The sequence below is a fragment of the Amblyomma americanum genome, chromosome 1 (assembly GCF_052857255.1).
Source record: "Amblyomma americanum isolate KBUSLIRL-KWMA chromosome 1, ASM5285725v1, whole genome shotgun sequence".
NCBI classification, from domain to species: domain Eukaryota; kingdom Metazoa; phylum Arthropoda; class Arachnida; order Ixodida; family Ixodidae; genus Amblyomma; species Amblyomma americanum.
In genome coordinates this window covers 27793092-27811589 of record NC_135497.1, presented here as the reverse complement: position 1 = coordinate 27811589, position 18498 = coordinate 27793092, and the positions used below count along the sequence as shown (strand labels likewise).

General features: G+C 47.8%; 1 protein-coding gene across 1 annotated transcript in view; it reads right to left on the bottom strand.

Moving 5' to 3' along the window:
* The window catches only part of Vps8 (vacuolar protein sorting 8), a 201730-nt gene that overhangs the window by 134152 nt on the left and 49080 nt on the right, over positions 1-18498 (bottom strand). Inside the window, 2 exon segments of the mRNA XM_077645110.1 lie at positions 10054-10388; positions 14021-14107. Coding sequence (XP_077501236.1) covers positions 10054-10388; positions 14021-14107 — 422 coding nt within the window.

Genomic DNA, 18498 nt, shown 5'->3' with positions numbered 1-18498 from the left:
TCCATCGCGCTCACAGCACTACCAGCTGTTTCCGAGCGCTCCGCACCGACAGCAAAGCCAGCTGTCTCCGTGTGCACGGCGGCCCTGCCGCCCGGCTCCCGGAGCCCGTCGAACACCTTTCGACAAAACAGATCCTTCTGCTGAGCTTCGAGCAGCTCCTTTCTGCTGAACACGATCCCCACGGAACTCGCGTAGTCCACGTGGTTCACGCTCTCGCCCTGGATCAACGGTTGGTCCGCGTTCCTTACATGGGCTACGGCTCGGGTCTGTCCCTCACTCTCTCCGGCTGTCGGGCGGTCGGTCGCGTGACCTTCCTCGCACTGGACAGGCGCTCGCGAGAGTGTGTCAGCCACAGCGTTGTTTTTCCCTTTGCGGTAGCGCACGGTGAAGTCGTAACGCTGCAGCAACAGGGACCAACACGCTAGGCGGCCGCTCGGCTCGCTGAGTCGTCTCAGCCAGGTGAGCGCCATGTGATCCGTCTCGATCACAAATGCCACCCCATCGACGTAGTAGTCGAACTTACGCAGAGCAAAAACTATCGCGAGACATTCCTTCTCTGTCACCGAGTAGTTTCTCTCTGCCGGCGTCAACGAATGGCTCGCGAAAGCTACCGGACGGAGAACGCCTTCATGCTCTTGAAGCAACACTGCTCCTAAGCCCAGGTCGCTTGTGTCGGTTTGAATCACAAACTCCCTGTTTAGGTCGGGTAGCTGCAACTCAGCCGTGTCAGCGAGCACTTTGGTGAGGTTGCGCAGTGCATCCTCTTGCTCGTGACCCTAACTCCAGCGCTCGCCTTTCTTCAAAAGCTTTGTCAAAGACGCCTGCAGCGTTGCGCAATCTGGGATGAACTGGCGATAAAAGTTCGCCATTCCCAGGAAGCGCCTGAGACCGGCTATATCTGTGGGCGACAGAAACTTAAGCAGAGCCTCAAGCTTATCATCGCACGGCAGAATGCGGCCTCTGTCGATCGTGAACACCAACAGTGTTATTCGGGTCGCGGCGATCTGCGCCTTCTTCGGGTTCAAAGTGAGTCCCGCGGACCTCAGCCTCTCTAGGACGTCCCTCAAGTGGCGCAGGTGTTCCTCGAACGTTTTTGAGTACATCACAATGTCGTCTAGGTACGTGAGCGCATGTTGCCACTTCGCATCTCCCAGAACACGGTCCATTAGGCGCTGATAAGTAGCGGGTGCTCCTACCAAGCCAAAAGACATTCTCTTGAACTGGAAAAGGCCTCTGTGACAAGTGAAAGCAGTTTTCTCCTTGTCCCGCTCATTCATTTCAAGCTGAAAGTATCCGCGGCTAGCATCGAGCGTTGTGAAGTACTTCGCCCCACCTAGGTTGGACACTGGGGAAGAAATGGTTGGTAGAGGGTAGGCGTCTTTCCTCGTAACCTCATTAAGCTTGCGGTAGTCCACGCTGACTAACGATCAATGAACGGCGCTGACAAGTCAACAGAACTTCTTACGCGACATGCCAAAGGCGCTAGCAAACCAGGGTTTTCTGTGTACGCCGCGCGGGACCGAAGGTCGATCACCGGCGGCTTTGGCCGTTTCCCGACCGTGTTTGGTCACGGGCGGGAGGGCGGCCACACTCGCGGGCGAAGTGCCACGGCTGGTCGCACCGTTAGCAACGGTTGCCCGGGCCCCGACGGGCTAGGCGCTGGTCGCCCCGTTCCGGTCGGTCATCTCGAACTCGCTGCGCGGATGGTGGGGGCCGCGTGTCGGCCTCGCGATCTCGCCTCGGTTCGTTCCGCTCTGCGGCAGCGTGTGCTGTTCGCAACGCGTAGCTGAATGGGTCCAAAGCGCGGTCGGACAACTCCCAACCCCTTGGGACACGCTCGTCAGCAAACTGTGCTGACGCTTCAGCTCTATATGGACTGCGCGCTGAGCTGCCATTCCACGCACAGTGCGGCTCAAGTGAAAGCGATGCGGGTGGGGGCGGCCGATACGCTCGCGCAGAGAGGATGTCTCCCTGAATGCGCTTCGCCTCAGCTGCCAGCTCATCCAAATCTCTGAACCTGACTCCTCTCAGGTAAGCCGTGAAAGTCGGGTGCGCTTGTCTCGTGACACGCTCAACTTTCTCCGTGTTCGTGGCGCGAGGGTCAGCGAGGCGATAAAGTTCGTCCATCGCTCGGACGTACTCTAACAGAGACTCGTCGGGGTGCTAGGTTCGGAGCTTCAGCTCTCTCCTCAAACGCCACTCATAATTTGCGGGAAGGAATTCGTCGCGGAAGCTTGCGCAAAACTCCTCCATTGTCCTCGCTCGGTTGCCGGCTAGTCGGTACCAGCGGGCCGCTTGCTCCGTCAAAGAAACAGGCACAACACGCGCGAGCATTTCGGCATCTGCGATTCCTGTCACTTGCTGATAATGCAGCAGACGGTTGAGGTACTCGTTTGCTCCCGTACTGTCATGGTACCCCGTGTTGGTAGGCAAGTCTATCCTAACACGTGGTGACTGGGCCGGGGCTTGCAAACTGTTTTGCAAAATACCCGCTAGACTCTGCATAACCTGCATTGTGTTCTGCAAGAGCACCTCGGATGATTGCGGACTAACGCCCCCGGAGTTGGGCGCAGCCGCTGATGGCATCGAATCATGAGGCCTAGGTGCCTCATTGTTCGCGCCGCAGAGCGGCCAGGCGCCCGATGTGGAGCCCCCCATGCCAGGCCTAAGTCCTACCAACGCGTCAGGGGATGTTACTCGGCTATTCCGCGTGGAACGCCCAAGATTCACAAATTCGAACCCTTCCAACGACGCGTCAAGTAGGGAGCCCTGGTTATGTGCCGCTGGCTCTGACAGCATAAACAAAGACTGCAAGTCACTCCTGTCGGCTGCCATCCTTTGTTAGGGCGACAGTAGTCGTTCGCTCCAACAAAGGTCACTGCTCGATTGCCTAGTTCGCCCCACGTTCGGGCGACAAGATATGGGGTCACTCTGCATCCAGCCGGCCGGGAAGGCGAGCTTCCGTGCAAGCTACACGCAGGCGTTATTCGAGTATGCAACACGTTTCCCCAACCTGTGGCGCAGAGTCGCAGCCACGGCAGGTTCGGACGAAATAGGCAACGGCAGGGCACGCTAGTAAAGCACGCTGCGGAAGAATGTTCTATCCGTAAAATTGATGTTCAGTAGCTCACCAAGTCGTTGACGTCGACCGGCGTTGGTGTTCGGGGGCCGGCGGGCAGCGAAAGGGGTCCGTGGGGCACTTAGGTAAGGTCCGGCAGCGAGAGTCGCTTCCCGCCGCGCGTTCCCCCCTTTTATCCCTTCGTGCATTGCCTCCCTGGCAGCAAATCGTTGCCGTCAAGCTTAGGCGTGCTACCCTCTCCGCAGAAGGCAGCGCGCTGCCGTGACGTCACGTCAGTGCTGGGGTGGAAATGAGCAGAGTCGCGGGGGTGCCTTCTCTCCACATTCCTGGTGGCCAGCGCGCCCGTGTAAGTCACTGTCACCGCTGGCGTGGGGGACGAGGAGGGGATACTTGTGTATCCCACAAATGCTATTGCATCATACCGTTAGAGCGGAGCTTAACGTGTCCCCCAAATTTTGTCAGGAGCGTCGAAGCAGAACTGCTCTATAATCTCATGGGCCTCCCTGGCACCCTTTGCGGTGCAACACGATACAGCTTTATGTCTACTGCATCACACCCTACCCCAAGCGGCACTGTCACGTGTGAGAACCCTGCATCGCACAAATGACTGGCATGTGACAACGCGCAGTTTTGGCACACTGAAAGCACGGACACACATGGACGGAAGCGAGGGAAATGCCCTGGGGGGAAGGGGAAAAGGAAGGGAGAAAGAAAACACCAGCGATGTGTCAACCAGTGTCCAAAACAGTATGCAGCTGGCCTGGTTTGGGTGAACAAGGTCGGTTGAGCCGCCGATGCCACACGCTGGCGTGAACCTCAGTAAAGCGAAACCAAAACTGAACAGTCGGACTGTTCTTTGAGATGGGGCTGTCTAACATTACACCAGCTGTGGCACACACGTCATAGGTACGCAAGTGACTGCAGCATGGATATCAGGTTTTGAGTAGGGCTATTTCATCGATTTTTTTGCTGCACTGATCATATTTGGACGTGGCCTCCCTTCGGGAGCCTATTCGAATTAACCGGCACAAGACCTTTAGCGTCGAAATTAGTGACCATATGATGCCATAGACTTACATGGACGCTGGCAGGGCCAAGCCACCAGTTCGAATTAACACGGATCGAATTAATGAGCTTTTTAGTAAAACTGTAACTGAGTTAGCAGGATTTTATTGCTGTAAGAGTGCCGCCTAAAAAGTACAGTTCTTTCTGTAAGAGAAGAATCAAGAGCATGCTGAGACAGCTACGTCAGAGTTTTAATTTTTTGCATGTCTCTAACCTCCATGGCTACCTTACTGCGATACCACTTTAATACATACGCGAATTCAAAGTGCGGAACACTGGCATGGTCTTGAAAGTGAATCACTAAATGACTCAAAATAAGCTTAGTAGCATTACAGCTATGCTCTCTTATGTTGAATTCCAATGGCAGGTCGAGAGCGCTCCGCCGGATCACAAACGGAGCGCGTAGTTCAGGCAGAGATCACTCTCTCCCATTTTGCCAATGGAATGCATGCGCTCCCGCGGGGGCACTTCAGCGCAAGAATAGCTCCAAGTTCAGGCAACATGGCGGTGCCCATCGAAGCGCGGCCTCTCGCTTCACCAGCGATTCGTCCTTGCCACCACTCTGTTTCTCACGTTCACGGCAAACAAAAGGCGCACGAAGCTTTCGCTTTGTGTGATGATGCCCGCACCACAAAATTCTAGTGATGAAACGCGCCTAATTTTCAGATTGCTTCCTTATTTACAGAGCTGCTAGGCTTAGAGAGTACGCGTCGTCTGACGCCAGAAAGCGCGGGAGGTTCAAACAAGTCAACGATTTTGGTCTAAAAAGCGGTCACAAAGAATTGACCGCGATGGAATTGACATCCAGTTAAGAAATTTTTTTGTTTTAACTTATGCGGACGCGAACAAAACGAAATATAATTACATTTCGGAGAATTCAATTTAAAAAAAGTCAAAAATACTGCTTGTACGTTGCCCGGATCACCGCGTAGTGACGACAGGAAGGATGCAGCCGGTCATGACCGGAAGCAGACGCGGGAAAGTAGAACGTCGTGCGGGGTTCCGGTCAAATCTGCCGATTTCGGCGGAGCAAATATAGCTGCTCCACGGAGTGATCCGGGTTCGACGTCTGATCCCGATCTTCCATTGGAACAGACAACTCGCACTCCCATTTTGCCATTGGAATACGATTGCTCCCAACAGAGCAGAAAAACTTGATCCGGATCTGCCATTGGAATTCAACATTAGACACTCACTAAGACTTCTTTTGGTTTGCTGAGATCAAGTACACCACGTTCTGCACACATGCCACAAATTTTTGGCAGTGCTTTTTAAGCACAGCTCAGCAACCCACTTCACATTGTTGACATTTTTGCACAGACTTGAGACCACTTATTCGGGGCATAAAACACAACTTTTGCACCAATTTATTATTTTATATAGCAATCCTTCTGCAACAGCGTGAAAAGGGCGATAGGAAAACTAGCCTCAAGGAATTAGTTTGCTTGTTGCACCAAACAGTGCTTGAGCCTGTGGCTGCAAGGCTTACTCGGTGCACTTTTAAAACCCATGCAACGATGCCCCCCGTCAGAGGCTTTTAAAGTCATCACTGAATGGCTAAAGCAGCTCACTGATCTTGGTTTAAAGAAATAATGAATAAAAAATCGAATTATATCGAGAGAGCATACACCTGCATTTGTAAAATATGATTCCCTAGAATACAGTGATCATGTTGGTTATTTTAGACTGGATGGTTGTATTAATGCGAAAGCACTTGTCTCATGAGTGGCGTGTACCGGACCTGTCATCAGAGCATGTCGTCAGAACGTGTCTGCACAAACTGTCAGTCATCCTTTATAGAAGTAAATAATATAATGTTTGATTAAATAAGTATGTAATTAGCATGGAGTAATAATTAATGCACCAAATTATTATTTAATAAGTAATAATTTATTTGGACAGCTATTAATTTATTGAATTAGTCATTTAACCAAATTGAAAAATTCATTAAGGGGGATGAGGGTCTTAAAACTTGTTTATTTGACAACATAACTTGTTGAAACTTGGCACATAGATGTATCACAGAATGCTGATTTCAGATATGCATTAAGATTCCAAATATCTCACCTGGAAAGAAATTTATTGCAAAATAACATACCAATTAGGTCATTTCTTACGGGCCTATATCATAATTTCTCAGTTAAAGAAAGCTTTTTTAAGAATACGTAGACATTTCCAAAGGTCCACCGCACATCCTAAAGCTTCCCTTTTTCCTTTAAACATGATAAATTAGCAATTAGGCCAAGTGTGTGCAAATTGCTGCAACATTATTTTTTCTTTCCAACTTTATTATTCATTTATGATCAACAAAACGAATTTATAGACATTTTATTAGCTTTAGGATGTGCTGTGGGCCTTTGTAAATGTCTGCTTATTCTTAAAAAAGCTTTCTTTAACTGATCAATTACTATAAAGGCCCGTTAGAAATGACCTAATTAGGATATGTTAATCTGCCATATATAGCCTTCCAGGTGAGATGTTTGAAATCTTAATGCATATTTAAAATCAGCATCCTATGATATACCTGCACGCTAAGTTTCAGCAACATAGGCTAACAAATAAAAAAAAATTTTAAGACCCTCACACCCATTTAATAAATGAAATAAGCGATCTAATTCAATTACACTCATTTGAACGACCAAAATGGTTAATTTAGAAATTAATTCATTCAATTAGCGAATCATTCTACATTTATCAAAAATATTGTCACACTGATGGAGCACCTAATCACTTCATTAATTAAACAAACAATTAAATTTAATTACACTCAGCTAAGTCATCAAATATGATTAATTGGTCAAATTACTTACTAGTTCAATAAGTGATTTACTTCACACATTCATCAGTAATCTAAATGAATTGATGAATTACTGAATTAATTTATTAGTACTTTGATGTGCTTACTAGACGCTCCAGCAATGGGACCCACGTCTTCGGATGTGGTAGAACTGAAGTTAAAGCAAAAACAACTTAGAAACGGAGGCATAAAGAAACGAACATGCAGCAACATAATTGGCAGCAGTAAGAGAAATGCTATCACATCAGTGCACCTAAGCAGACTTAAGTGCACCCCTGAAGTTTTTTTTATTCTTTGTAAGTGGCCACCAGGTCGCACTCAGCGCACTCTGGGTTGCGAGGCAGCAGACATGACATCACGGATGCTCTCAGGAGCACCGTAGAAAAGTTGGCTGGCAGTGCACAGCTGAGGATCCCAAGTCTCGTGCCATACTTTCAAGCTTGTAGAGTGCAAAGTAGAAGTGAGAGTGACGGCATGAACGAAGATTACGACTCCAGCGAGCAACCACCTAGCCGAGCGCTCACGATAAAGGTATAAGCTTATGAAATTACGACCCACCCTTGGTGTTTACAAACAACTTCAGCAATCCTGCAGACCCCCTATGTGGTGCCAGGGAGCTACACCAGCAGCGCGGTGTTTATGCTGAATCTTGTATGAACGCGCTGACTGTGGAAGAACAAACAGTGCTTCGGGTGTTGTATCATACGTGGAAACTAGATATAAATGCAGTTTCTATGGGTCGGCCGAAGCATTGGAAGTCCATTCCTGTCCAGAACAAGACAGTCCTCGTTCCACTGGCAGATGTAAGATGGTGTTACCGATGCAGTTTCTGCAAAATTCTGCTTTTTTGATTAGTCGTTGCTGCAAACAATGGGGATTTCCAATTAACTTTGACCAAATCAGGCAAGCACCCCACCCAAAGTATACAACCACGAGATGCAGGCAGAGAATCTTGAAGTGTGGACACGCGGAACCTGAGCGAAATCGACTGTACAATGAAGCAAAAGCGGGTAAAATGTGTCCTTTCAAACGACCTGTGTGGGCGATGGCTTGCAATGGGCAGGGACGATATCACATCGTGTATTGTCGGAGCTTTCACAGGCAGCCACTCGGTGGAGCGGTTTGAGAAATGGTCATTAAACTAATTACTTTCCGCTCATTTCTGTTTAAGAAGAGAGTTGTTTTGGCAACCCTCAGTGCCACAGTTATCACCTGGGCCAGAAATCTTGTTGGCGGCAAATTATTTGTTCACCATCCTTTTAAGCATCCAGAAAACACGAGATGGGCTAAAATGAAGGCTAGGATCAAAAAACTTGATTCTGCAGCATTACAGGTTCATGGTTATCAGTTGAATCCCTTACCCATTCCATTATTTCATCATGCAGGATAGAGTAAAAAGAAAAAAAAAAGATCCCTTACGTCCCCTGGAAACACCTTCAATTCATGACTGAACAGTCACTATACCCTCTATCATCACTATTACCTATCACCAAGCCATCACCAATAGTTGTCGTCACAAGGCCGAAGAAAAGCTTCTAGAAAACCGGCCCTGGTGGGCTGAACCCTGCACCTCCCGCACACAAAGCAGATGCTCAAACCACTAGGCTGCTATTATGGTCATATCAGGTGTTACATTTTTGATGTGGTATATTTTATTAACACACACTTACTCTCTTCTCAGTGCACCGCCTGGAGAAAACTTAATGCTGAAATAAGGAGCTACCTTTGCACTGGCGAATAGAATGGCGAAACAGCACAGACTTCATAACAGGCCAGTGCACATCACTGCTTTTGTACGCATGTAAGCATGCATAATGAGCACGGAAGCAATGCAACAGTCCAGATCACATTATCCAAGATGACATCAGCGCTCTTCAACAAAAGATTATGTTCCTGTGGCTGGATCAACAGGAATGTAATCTGTTTCAGTTACTGGTGCATGGTCCTCACTGTGCTAATTCAGCAATGTTTCCAGCATTGGGATCCATAAATACCAGGAGTGTCCTCAAGTTGTAAGATTACTTTTAAAGATATTTTATGTCATTTCTGAAACAACAGTAGGATCAGGCACTTTGTCCTCCAACGTTTTTGTCACATCAAAAAAATTGTGGCCCTTAAAAATCAGTTCTGAGTTCTTTTAACATAAGAACTCTGGTGCTTTTGATCTACCTAAATAAAAAAAAAAACTGGGACTGGACTCAAACTAGAAGTTCTTATGATTCAGCACAGAAAAACAGGCCAGGCTACATTACTTATGTCATAAACAGCAAAATTAATTTCAATGTGCACTAAAATACTGCCTCTAAACCATGGGATTAGCATTACAATCTCCAAGCTAATAAATAAAATATACATCTGATAAGAGTACTGAGTACTCTCAGACTAAAAAAAATATCTTGAAATGCTGAACGCATGACTATGGGTGAAATCTAAAAAAAATTGAAGGACGATCATGAAACCTAATGTGCCAAAACCGAGACGGCAGTAGGATTTACCCTCAGTGATTACTTTGGTATGTTTACTCTAAGCCAAGGCTTCACATATGCGGGCGGCACTTCTGGAGGAAGGTTTGGTTTATGGTTTATGGGGTTTAACGTCCCAAAGCGATTCAGGCTATGAGGGACGCCGTAGTGAAGGGGTCCGGAAATTTTGACCACCTGGGGTTCTTTTACGTGCACTGACATCGCACAGCACATGGGCCTCTAGCATTTTGTCTCCATCGAAATGCGACCACTGAGGCCGGGATCGAATGCACATCTTTGGGGTTAGCAGCCGAGCACCATAACCACTGAGCCATCGTGGCAGCTACTTCTAGGAGGAAGGATGTGGTTGGAGGTGGCTGGGTTGAAGGTGGCAGAGGGTGGGTGTTCAGGGGATGGGGTGAGGAGGTGGACCGAGAGAGGTGGATCAAAAAGGCTGCATAGTGGGGTGCAGTGGAGAAGTGGCTGGTGCTTCTGGAGAGTGGAGGCTTTACACAGGTAACGCTGGCATTTCCACTAAACGCCACTGGTACTACTATCACAGTAAAGCAATATAAATCCCATTCAAAAACATAGACGTCTTGAACGGGCTTGTTAAGAGACAGGAAGAAGAAATGCAGGCCCTTCCGAACCTGAGCTCTAGGGCAATGCGGACACAGAGGGGCACAGCAGGGCGGGCTCGCTCGGGGGCCAAGCCACCCTCGATCAGCCGGCGGGTGTGGGCGGCCACCTGCTGTTGGCGGCGTGCTTTCCTGCCCACTAAACCACACACAGCCTTGGCCTCATCCCGGTAGAAACTGTGTGCCAGCGCAAGGGCCTCAGCATACAGCTGCCGCTGCCACAGCCGCTCCAGCCGCTCGAGCCACGGGCGAAGGCTCAACACGTGCACTGATGCCAGGCCCAGCAGGAGCACCTGGGGGCCAAAGCCTGCCACTGAGTGATAGCAGGCTCGCTCGGCAGCCGCCACCTGCACAGCCGTTACAGGGTCAGAACCTTCTTCCTCGTGTGGAAATGAGAGTCAAACAGGAGAACACTCCAGCCAAATTTGACTAAAAGCTCCCACGGACTGCCAGCCGACTGAATCAGGTCAATTATACAGGTCTTCCCAGCTGCAAGTGCTGGAGGTTAACTTTGATTAAAAACAAATCTGCTGAATACAGCCTTCACATGAAGCACTGGAGTCCTACACTAATTGCACGTTTCTGACAGCCTATAAAAATGTAGCACCTGCCACACTATGGCCAACTAGATTATAGACATGAAATGCATGCTGAAATAACATGTTCAACCACTAAACATCAGCAAAATTCAAGCTAAACCTTGCGACTTATGCCTCGAAACTACACATGAATCAACAGTCACACGCATACATGCATTTAAGCATATGTGCACAAGTGGTGTATGCATATTTTTATGGCAACAGTGTGTTACAGCAACAGTGTCAGATGCTAAGAAATATGCAATTTGAAGCTAGATATCTGTGCTGGGCCCACTAAACTGAGCCGAATTGCCTGCCTGGCCAACCATTCATTCGTCTGCTCATCCTTTTGTCCGTCCATCCATCCATCAACAAAAGCAAGCGGTCAGCAACGTTTGCGTTGCCAGTAGTACTTAGAATCACTTGCTTCAAAAGACATTTGCAGTATGACGATTTTGTGATAGCCAATGGCACCGGACAATCACAGCAAGATAAAGCGAACTTGCTTCAGTGAATACAGGCCCTGAAGTCCAGGTGCATGCTTATAGGGGGGTTAAAAAAAACTCACTGGATGGTAACAATTTTTTTATTTCTGGGGGTTTAATGTCCCAAAGCAACTCAGGCTACGAGGGGCGCCGTAGTGAAGGGCTCCAGAAATTTCGACCACCCGGGGTTCTTTTACGTGCACTGACATCACACAGAACACGGGCCTCTAGAATTTCGCCTCCATAGAAATCCGACCGCCGCAGCCGGGATCGAACTCGAGTCATTCAAGTCAGCAGCCGAGTGCCATAACCACTCAGCCACTGCAGCGGCGGTTACGATTTTGCAATCTGAATGTTTAAGCATTGGCTGTGGGGTGGGAGAGGTTAGGCATTTCCGCTCCCCATCTCTCGAGCTCACCAACTTGTTTGGGGGTCAGAAGGTCCTGCCTCCTTCATAGCATTTCAGTGTAGAGGATGTTTTAAAACATTCTGGTTTGGACTGCTACGCTACTCTCCTGTGCTCGAGTGCTCACCAGCTTTCTAAGCATACATTGGTGCAGCCAAGTGCGTAGCAGTGCTCCGAGCAAGTCACTGTCACCAGCACTCCTGTCAAGGGCGCACAGCGTCATGGTGCTCTGTGAAGTTCACCGAGCGCGCCACCCCTGCAGGAACTCTCGTCAAAAAATAAACACACCGTGATGTTATCGATACACAGCATATTGGTGTGCTGCCAACGTCTGCACTGCGATAGGTGTGAAATTGAGGAACGCACTAAAACATTTTTAAAAAAATGCAAATTCTTAACAAGAGTCAAGAGTGGTTCATTTTGTGAGTAGGCTCATTAGGCGAGTAAATATGATATTGTTGTTTATGCACTGAAACACACAGTTCTAACATCTTTGTTCAGCCCTGTTCGTGTAGATCTGACCTAAAAGTGCTCCACCTATCTCTTCTTTGAGGCAGAATTAATTCAACTCAATGTTACATGTCTGTCCCCCACTGCTCATATTTCGCTTCTGCTTATTCTTTTTCATTGCTGCTGCTTTTCCGGTTTTGCTTCATAATTTTGTGCCCACTCAATACTGTCCATGTTACCGTATTTACCTGTGTAATGAATCCACTGGTATAATAAGCCCACCCCACTTCTGTCTGTGAATTTTTTTTTTTTAAGTGCTGCAGCGTGTTTTTCAGTTTCATGCCGTCTGCAGCGCAGACCTTGGCAGCACGCATTGATGCTGTGCGCTGATAACATCACGGTGTGTTTATCTTTTGGTGAGAACCCCTGCGAGAGTGGCGCGCTCGACGAACTTGGCCGAGCGCCAAGATGTTGTGCGCCTACGACAGGAATGCTGAGAGTGGTGGCTTGCCTGAGACAGTGTATGCTTAGAAAGCCGCTGAGCGCTCGAGCATTGGAAAGGAGCGTAGAAATTCAAAACAGAATGCTATAAAATATCCTCTACACTGAAATCATATGAAAGAATCAGGACCCTCAGACCCTCAGGAAATTTGAAGAGCCCGAGATTGTGTGCAAGATACCTAACTGCTCTCATACCACAGCCAATGCTTAAATATTTTCATTACAAAATCGTATGTTTTTTTAACCTCGTGTATAAAATGCACACCTCACCTTTAGGTCGGTGTTTTGCATGTCCACTTTATCACGACACAATTTTCTGGTGCCGTCGGCTGCCACAAAATCGTCGGATCGTGCCATGATACAGCAAACATCTTTTGAAGCAAACATTTCTATACTCTGTTTCATACATCAGGTGCAATGCTGTCAAAGCTAGCACACTTGTTTGCGCTGCCTGCATACGCGGCCAAAAAGTAGTGCGTTCTTTGTGGTGAGCGAAACATAGTGAATCCTTTGTCTGCAGGCTTACTACATGACACATTTGTCATGAATTTGATCAACTGGACTCTTACTGCTGACGCCACGCTGTACCTTTCTCATGCCTTAGACCACTCAGCCACAGAGCAAGCACAGAGTAACACGCCTCCCTTTATTTTCCTGTCCGGACCACTGCCGTACTTTTCACAGCATTGCACCTGATGGCATGAAACGCAGTATAAGCACCAGAAATACGAACATGGCTTCTCACATGCTTTTGCTGATGATGAATGGAAGGGGACGGACGGACGGACGGGTGGAAAGGTAGGCTGGCGGATGTAAAGAAATTTCTACTCTCGCAAAAAAACTCTCTCGAAACTTTTTTTCCCCGTGTAATGAGCCCTCCCCCAAATTCATGCCAACTTTTCTGGAAAAATAGTGGGCTCATTACGCGAGTACATATGGTATATTTTCTCTTGCTGCTTACCTCCCACTTACTGACTATAGCTCGAGAGTTGTGAGAGTTCTACGCTCTCTGCGGAGTTTGAATTGAGATTCTGTTTCCTCGAGGTTGCGCGTATACTCTACCTATTGCATTTCACTTCTCCACTCCATGATTTAAGCTTGTCATTCAAACCTGCATCACAATCTCCCCTGTCTAGTGGACCTCGGTAAGAGAATACTACACGCCTGCTCCTTAACCCTGCAGTTGCTTTGCCAGCCCTTCCGACTACTGAGCTACCCTATGCAATGCCTGATAGCCCATCAAAGAGCACAGCTAGGCCTGCCGATCCATATCTAGAAATCTTTGATGCCCTTCCCCCGAGTCACAGTTATAGGTACAATTTGTTCTACACCTACAATCAAACATGATTTTAAGCTTTATTTATGACTACAGCCCCTGTTTAACAAAGCAGTGTATGTACCAAATTGGCTGGCATGGCCCCTTTAATAATATCACAAGTGCACAGCATGTGTATTTATATTGCCTGACAAGACAAGGACGCCGATGCACAAGTGCCATTCAGCACTCCTCTGCCCAACTCAGCACAAAAAAACAATCAGGAAGATTGGACAGGACATACCATTGCTTTGCTGACGTTGCCGCCAGTAGCATGACCCTTGAAGTGGCTGGTACCATAGACCATCTGCACGTCTGACACATCCAGCACCTGGACATGGCAAACCACAAGCTCAGTCACACACCAGGATAGCGCCTAAACAGACTACAGGCAATCATCACATCCATCACCATGTTAAGGTAAGCACCACACCAGAGTAGGCAATGGCAGAACTAAGACAGCTTCTGTAAATGCAAACCCTTGGCAAAAGTACCTCGAGAGAATATCAGGCTGAGAGTTCTGCACAGGGGCCTGCCTCCACACACAGCAGGAAATGAATGCTGCTTGTAGATTGCTGTGTGAGGGGGCAAAATCTATCGAACTATCACAACCTTCCCATTCATTACACCTCCATCAAGAATCTGTGCCAGCAAGACAAACCTTTCACTCCCCTTACATTCACCTACCAGGCAGCATGTGTCCCGGCAACATAAGCTTTCACTGTCTAGATCTCTGCAATCAGTCACCGTAAACGACTAAGTTTTCATGAGCTCAATACTTCATGAATTCCAGAAAAGTTGCAACACCAGACTATTTCGCGGGTACTGAAATTCATGAAGCAGAGGTGAGAGGCCCCTTAGCACTCCCTTCGCCCTAAATATTAGCATGACCAATTTCTTGCAAGGTCCATGTGATTCATGAAAAGTGTGAAAATTAGGTCTTCCGAAAAATAGGTTGAAAATTAAGTCACAAGCGGGTACAGTCAAACCCACTTATAACAATATTGAAGTGCCATGGAAATACCATAACCGATATATGTTGTAACCGGGTTGTTCCGAAAAAGGAAAACACGACAAACTTCAGAGCATTCAATATCAGGAAAGACCCAGACGGGCATGATTGTTCTAATGCCTATAAAAGCTCGTAAATTCAAACTTCCAAGGGATTGGAAAAAATGTTCGTTATCGAAAGATAGCAAAAAAAAACTAACAAGAATTGCTTGCATCACGGTATATTTATTTGGTGAAAGACTGGGCAAACAGCCCAACGATGATTATTTTTCACATTTTCATAAATGCTTTATTGCATGCATCCCGTCAGGAGCACTGATGCAGAACTACTGCAGCTCCAGAGCTACTGCGTCACACCCCTCGCAAACAGCAGTGTCGCTTGTGAAGAGGCTTCACTGCACAAACAGCGAACAGCACATGACAAGCAACAAGCATGCAGTTTCGGCGCACTAAAAGAACCGAAAAGAAAGAACAATGCGGACCAAAGCAGTCGTTTCAATCAGCGCCCAAAACGGCACTGCTGGCTGATACAGGCTTGCAAAGCTCAGAAAAGCGAAACCAGAACTACGTGGTCTGACTGATCTCAGAACAAGGCCATACGTTTGTCATCACGCATGCTGTTGCATGCTGTTGCGTGCATGTCAGAGGTGCATGAATGATTCTGCAGGATACAATTAAGGTTTGAACAGGGTTATTCGGACAATCGCTCGCTGCGCTGGTGCTACCTGAACACAGTCTCTGCTCGAGAGTCCGTTCGAATAAACTGGTGCAAGATCCGTAGCGTCCATATTAGCGAGTGTACGATGCCATAGTCTTACATGGGCATTGGCCAGGACAGGCAGTTGGAAATATCCGGATTTCCGAATGTAGGTCGAATTAATGAGCTTTTACTACACCACAACATGCATAGGTTTCTGTTCGTTGCTGTCTGCGCCGGTGACAGCTGCTATGCCTTGTCGGTGAGGTCATATATGCATCGTCATTGCGTCTTCAAGATTCAACGCGACACAATCATCACCATTCACTGATGACTGCATCGGCAGGAGCTTCGTGAGCCTCTGCGTCACTGAGATCAAGCCCGCTTTCCGGAAGCAATTCTTGATGAGAAATCCAAGGAGCTTACAGAACCGAGAGACAGCTGACAAGACCAAAATCACCACAAGTAATGCACGTGCACCGCAACGGCTTATTGAGAGTACACGTGAGAGTACATTGAAAACATCCCAGTGCAGCAACACGCCTGACGCCTGCCCTCTGGACACGTGCCAAGTAGGAGCCAACAGGGGAAGATGGGACAATGCGTTCGCTCTTGCCGCAAGCTGTCACATTTCTAGAATCAAGAAAAATGCGTTGGCATGTTTTATGCGAGTGACGCATCCCTCAGAAACGTTAATAACGGACTGCGCCACCGAGGCTCCCTACTTTCTTCTTCTCTGCCTGGACCCCTGGGCCTTTTGCACAGGGGTTTGCATCCCTGATTTCTCCTCCCTGCATCGCAGCAACACACAAGCATCCTCGGTGTGGCCGGTGTCTTCAAGTGCATGTTCACGAATTCTTTCGCTTTAGCTGCGTCGCTGCAGCGGCTCGGTCCGTCGGTCAGCTGCACACGAGCGTTTCTTGTGTTCTAAATGCGGTTTGGCGGGTGCAATTGTAGCATTTCCATGTTTTTGTTTCTTTTAAGGTTGGCTCCCACTGATCAGATTGCTACAACCGGTAATATGCTACGACAGCACTGATATTAGCAGTTTATTTTACCACAGAACATATGGTAAAGCTGACGGTGCTGCAAGTGACATATATCGGCAAAAAATGGCCATCGGAAATTGGGGGTGCCGACCAACATGCAGTGCCAACGTATCTGTGAGGTGTGAGACCTATATGTGGGGCCTCCAAGTGCTGCTCTTGATTGCAGTTGCATCGTTGCGCAGCTGCAGCTTTTAAAGGGACACTGAGGAGAAATTGAAGTGGGCTCGCATTGACAGACTACTAGCTCCTGATCACAAAAACACCACTCTTACTGAAAACAAGCATTTATACAGTAAAGAGTGCGAGCTAAAATACAGGTACCACCACCAGAGGTCATTCTCGTAAGCACAAGCGTGACGATGAAACAGGCAAAAAGGGCCACGAATCTCTGAGGCTAACAAACATGCATGAAGGTTACATGTTTGCTCGATATTGTAGCCTATTATTTTGTTTTGAAACCACTAGTCCACTTTTATCATACGAGGAAGATGGAAAGAAAGGCACCCTGAATGTTGGAAGCCAAAGAAAGCCTGTAATTGGTGGCACAACAGGTGGCCAGCTGAGTTTTTGTATGTGCCTCACAGCTATGCCCTTTGCACGCCCAAGCGGTTTCGGTTTTGACGCGCCTTGATTTACAAGGGCGGAACAGCACAGGACCTCCAAGTGCCTCTCTAAGTGCTCCTTGGACGAAGTTCATGCAACGGAACACTCCTGCGGCAAGAAAAACAGGTGTGCATACTAATGTTCCATGCACCTACATTTTAGCAAATGCACCGCTTGGCGTGTTCGCTTCGTTAATGTATCAAGATGCTGGGCTGCACAACCAGCCCTTATGACCCAGAAATCCGGGATTTGTATTGGCTCGTCAGTTGCCCCGGTATTGTGCGATGTTTATCTGGCTGCAATGAATAGAAACATTCATAAGAAACTGAAGGATAAACATGTTGTGAAAGTTTACAGGTATGTGGATGACTACCTTGTAGTCATGGATACAGCTGCCATTGACCATTTGCCGGAGGCTGCTAGTAGTATCTCCTAACTGTTCAAAGCCTCTTCTGGTGGTCTGAATTTCACCATTGAGTTGCCTGTGAATAACAGCATTCAGTTTTTAGACGTGTTGCTTTTTTTTAAGGACGACCATGTTTGCTGGTATTACAACGTAAGGTCTAGAAAGAGTTTGCTACCATTTGACAGCGCGCACTCAAAGTTAGTAAAAAGAATGATAGTAACAAACGCACTTCAGGCGGCGTTAGCCAAGAGTTGTGTGCATATGGCAAAATCAAGCTTTGACAACCAGGTACAGCGCCTCTACTCTGCCGGGTACACGCCTTCATTAGTTACTAATATATGTGAGGCGATGGTCAAAAAGTTAAAGGAGGGGAGGCAGGTTGGGAAGGAACGAGAGAAGAAACGCGTTGCAGTCATACCGTACCTTCACAAGATGTCCCACAACGTGAGAAAGGTAGCAGGACGGTATAACGTCCAGGTCGTCTTTTCCGCACCGTGCAAGCTATCGAGGATATGTGTCTTGAACAACAAGACAGGCGACCTGCACTACGAGACACGGGCAACGGTACACACACTGCCGGACAGGGGTTGTCTATCAGATACCCCTAACGTGCGGTTGTGTGTACATAGGCCAGACGGGAAGATGCTTTAATGTCAGGGCCAGGGAGCACTTCCTCAACGTAGATAGAAGGTCTGGAAGTAATCTAGCAGACCACTGCAACCAGCCTCGCCACAAGTGTAAACCTATATTAGAGAACACAAGGTTCTTAGCAACATCAAAAACAAACAGAAAGGGAGGTCATTGAGGCCTACTTTATTGCTAAGGCAGGGGACAGTTGTGTAAGCACGCCCTCAATTTCACTGCACGAGAAAGAAATGCGCTTCCTTGACCATGCCTAAAGATTACTGATTTTACGTGTTCGCCTGCCACTTCCCGTTTGCTCATAAATTTTCCTA